This window comes from Cynara cardunculus (assembly GCF_001531365.2).
Source record: "Cynara cardunculus var. scolymus isolate 2C chromosome LG 16, CcrdV1, whole genome shotgun sequence".
Taxonomy (NCBI): Eukaryota; Viridiplantae; Streptophyta; class Magnoliopsida; order Asterales; family Asteraceae; genus Cynara; species Cynara cardunculus.
This window is the reverse complement of record NC_037543.1, coordinates 980277-984655: the sequence shown is the minus strand read 5'-3', so window position 1 is coordinate 984655 and position 4379 is coordinate 980277. Positions and strand designations below refer to the sequence as shown.

General features: G+C 36.5%; 1 protein-coding gene across 1 annotated transcript; it reads right to left on the bottom strand.

Moving 5' to 3' along the window:
- Positions 1-1768: 1768 nt before the first annotated feature.
- LOC112528911 lies at positions 1769-2533 on the bottom strand. The gene is made up of 2 exons (XM_025139944.1): positions 2474-2533; positions 1769-2373 (listed from the first exon to the last, which is right to left on the bottom strand). The coding sequence occupies exons 1-2, from the start codon at positions 2531-2533 to the stop codon at positions 1780-1782; spliced, it is 654 nt and encodes a 217-aa protein (XP_024995712.1). The 3' UTR covers positions 1769-1779.
- Positions 2534-4379: the final 1846 nt, after the last annotated feature.

The following is a 4379-nucleotide window of genomic DNA, read 5'->3' as shown; positions in this document are numbered from 1 at the left end:
AACAGAATACTTAATTATTATCTTTATAAAATGTTATATGATTAAATTTTAAATAGTTAATTTTATACTAATATTGATATATTTATTTCAAAAGATTTATGATATATTTAAATTTATATTTTATTTAAAAATAAAAACATTTTTTTTTCTCAAAACCACATAAAAACCGTATTATAACATCTATAGAGACAGAATAAAACAAAACATTAAAATCGAGACATATCTTGCTGTATTGTACGAGTACACTTATAATATTACAAATAAAATTGATAAAGGGAAATTAACATAAATAACCATTTTCAGACTTTACATTCATCTCTTAGTCATTTCTCTCCCTAAATTTAAAAAAAATATTAAGCGTCACCTCCTCCATTTGGATTAGATCAAATTGTAAAAAAAAAAAAAAAAAGTTTTTGACATCATCCATTAGTTTTTGAAGTAATTTATTTTAGCTTTAATAATATAATCTTTTTATAAAAAATAATTTTTAAAATGAGCTGTTTATCAAGTATTTGATTATGTTTATCTGCTAGTTATATGAATTGAAACATAAAAGTTTAAAAAATTGTATTCATGCACCATTTATTTGTAATCTTAAATTTTAAGTAATATACATCATTAAACATCAAATAATATATTAAATACAAGTTTTAAGAGTTTAATTCAAATACTTTATAATATAAGTAGGGATTGAAAATTGATAAAAATAATTAATTCACGTGCGTTTCACGTGCATCACCAATTTGTTTTTTTTTTTTCCCTATTTTTTAAAATACATCCACTCGTTTGCGTATATGCATTTAATAGGTCGGTAAACTCGATCAAGACGATACAAAATGTCAACGCTCGTTTGTCCCTCGTTGACTTAAGATTTTCATTTATTTTATTTTTGAAAAAAGATTAAAGTAAATATAATAAATGGATTAATAGGTATTATTATTATTTTTACATTTTAACTTTTAAATAAATTATTTAATTTAAAAAATAGTCAAACAAATTAAAAAACCATATATATAATATTTTAAAATCAAAAAAATATTACCGAGCTTTTAAAAATTGGTTATGTATATCCATTTTAACAATTATTATTGAACTTTTAGAAATATGTTACATATGTTCTTCTAATGCAAATAAAATATCTGATGCTGATTAAGAAGATTTTAATGCCTCAAAAAATATTAAATCAATATTACGGTTCTAGCACGTACAATATTCAAACCTCTCGCATCCTATGACATCGCTCCATTCGTCGCCTGATCATAGCCCGCACTCCATCACCGTTTACTGTCGTCGTTGCTTATGCCATTTATCTCCTTTTCATCTGTTTTTCGATTCTTCATGTTTTCCAACAATTTAATGGAATGTGTGTTGACAAATAGAAAAAGTGGGAGAATAAAGAAAAAGGAGATCGATGACAGGGGCTGACAACGACAGTGGATGATGATGGAGATCGAGCTTACATCGATGGGACAACGAGGGGTGATGAGGGGAACCAAGGGTTTGAACGACGTAGAATATGAGAACGGTAAATCTGGTTTAAGATTTTTTTTTTTTACTTGAAAACATTTCAAGTTCTAAGAATTGGATGGTTCAGTTTATTTTATTTAAAAAAAAGATTTAATCATTTAAAATATAATTTTTTTTTGAGTTTTTTCAGACTTTTTTCGATACTGTATTAATTTAACATAAATAATAAAAAATAAAATGTTATAAATTTTAATTACAAAATTAAAGAAATTAAAAAACAAATTTTTTTTCATCAATAGAATATTTCTTTTCTTATTTTCGGATCAGAAACTCTTCCCCGGATTCTCTATCCACCCGTTTAATCCACCTGCTCGTTTGCACTTTACTTGAACCCGACCCGGTTTCACCCGCAGCCACGTGTCCAATATCCAACCCCCTTCCCACCGGCAGAAACACCGATCTCACAATCCGCCGTGATCCGCCCTCAAACAAACTCCGCCACCGGAACTCCGCCGTCGCCCGGGAATTCGCGTTCTTGCAGACAAGCACCGCCCCACGGTGGCCGAATTTCGCCGCCCTTAAGATCTGAACAAAGTCGTTTTTTCTTGAATCCACCACCAAGAAATCAATAACTTCCAACCCCATAACCACCGCCGCCGGTTCTCCAACCATAACTTCCGGCGACAAACCAGCTTTCGCCATGGCGGCGGAGTACTCCGATCTCGAATCCTCATCGGGAACTATACAAACATGTCTGCCGCCTGTGTGGGTGGACGCCACCGCCAATCCAATACTTGTTGCAATTACGCCGCCGTGAGACCACGTTTCGACGATGAGTTTAGCGTTCCAACCGGCGGCCATCGCCGATATCAGCTCCGCCGCACTTGATCCTTGGTAAAGCTTACACTTTTAACGGAAAAAGATAAAGAATTTCAGAAACCCAGATGGAAATTGAAACGAAATTAAGAAATTTGAAAGATGGAAGATTAATGAAGGGATTACGTACAGATTTAACGGTATCCATGAAAGCTTTTGCTGCCATCTCCGGCGACCAAACGAGCTTCATCTTTTGTAGTTTGTGGTTTTTGATTTTTGTTTTCTTCTTAGGGTGGTTTTGAATTTGGTGAGAATGTGTGTGCGTATATATATATAAATATAATATATATTATCATATTTTATGTGCGAGAAAGAATATCAAGAGAAAGAGGGGTGAGACCGTTGACTTTTATGAATCCACCAAAATCCAACGTGTGGGATTAAGCTTGCAAAACAATGGGTCAAAAATCAAAGTTTGTAGATTTATAAGAAAATCTATTTGTATTTCTTTTTGTCATGTTAGTTCTGACTTAATGAATCAAAGTGCTTAATCAAATAAGAACAATGTAGTTTGTGATAACTGTAAGATCTAATATAAACCAATCATTTAAGATGATTATTATTATATTTTAAATAATCATAAAAAATAATTTAGTAGCAAAAATTGACAACCCATTTCAATAACTTTCCATATCTCACATTTCATCAAATCTTTTCATATCTCTCACCAACAATCAACCCTAAAAATATTATGTGTTTTTCATCTTCCTCGGTCTCACCAGCAACCAAGCTCCGATCCAACACCCCCTCAAGAGTTACAATGATGTTTTTCTCTCTTTGAGATCTCAGATAAAGACCTCCCTTTCCATGTGACGATGAACTCTGCCCCCTCCCACCCCTTAAAGCATTGATGATGTTGAACCACTGCTCCATCTCCGGTTTTCCATATCTTTTGAACTTTTTGTCACATCTTTGTCCTCTCAATGTTCTCAATCCCCATCCCTTGTGAACACCCTCCCAATAACTTGATGGCGCATCGTATAACCCAACATTCAAAACCGATATGATATGAAGACGAATCTGATACCTTTCTCGTCTATCTTCCTGGTGCGTTAATTTCTTTCCTACCCTTGATTGTTTCTTCAATTTTAATGCAAGTTTTTGAGTGGATTTTTTGTAGGTTTTGTGAAGGAACAACTTAGGGGGTGTTTGGTTCACAGAATGAAATTTGATGGAATTGGAATCCATCAAAACAATTTGACTTTGAATGAATTGGAATGAAATTTGATGGAATTTGACCATGCGTTTGGTTGGTAGGAATTGGAATGAAATCTCTCAATAGAATTGGAATAATCATCTTTGTATGGACTATCCCATCCATCGCCCCGCCTACACCCTACCAGCCACCATGTCACTAATGTCGTCGTCATAACTGTCACCCGCCTTGCCCCCACCACTTCTGCCCTACCCTGCTCCATAGGTGGGGATTGTTGCGGGCAGGCAAGGGTGGGGCGAGGCAGTGGGGGTGAAGCCAAAGTGGGGCAATAGGTGGCAGTGTGATAGTTGTGATGACTACAGTGGTAGGATGGTGGTTAGTGATGAGTTAGAGTAGGGTAAGGTAGGGTGGGGGCAAGGCAGGACGGTGGGGTGGGTACGGGTAGGTGGCGGGGTGGTAGCTGTGATGATGCTAGTGGTGGGATAGTGGTCGGGAGGTTGCGGCCAGGGAGTGGGTGGGTATGAAGACAATAATAGTGGTATGGTGTTTAGTGGTGGGTTGGGGTAGGGTGGGGTGCGGGTGAATGGCGGTTGTGAAGGCGACAATAGCAGTGTGGGAGTGGAGGGTTAGGTTAAGGGCGTTGGGGGGGGGGAGGTGGGGATCAGTGACAGTTGTGACGATGATAGTTGTGGGATGATGGTCAGGGTGATTGGGAGTGAGTGGGTATGATGACGACAGTAGTGACATAGTGGCTAGTGGTGGTTAGGGTAAGGTGCGGTAGGGTGAGTGGCAGTTGTGACGACGATAATAATGTTGTGGTGGTGGGGGTTAAGTTAGGGGTGTGACAGTAACGTTAGTAGCATAGTCGTAGTAGGGATGT

Bases quoted from the DNA above. Each gene is read 5' to 3' on its own strand.
- LOC112528911 (XM_025139944.1), bottom strand. From the start codon at position 2,533: ATGAAGCTCGTTTGGTCGCCGGAGATGGCAGCAAAAGCTTTCATGGAT. The intron at 2,374-2,473 runs GTACGTAATCCC...TTCCGTTAAAAG, and splicing joins TCATGGATACCGTTAAATCT to TGTAAGCTTTACCAAGGATC.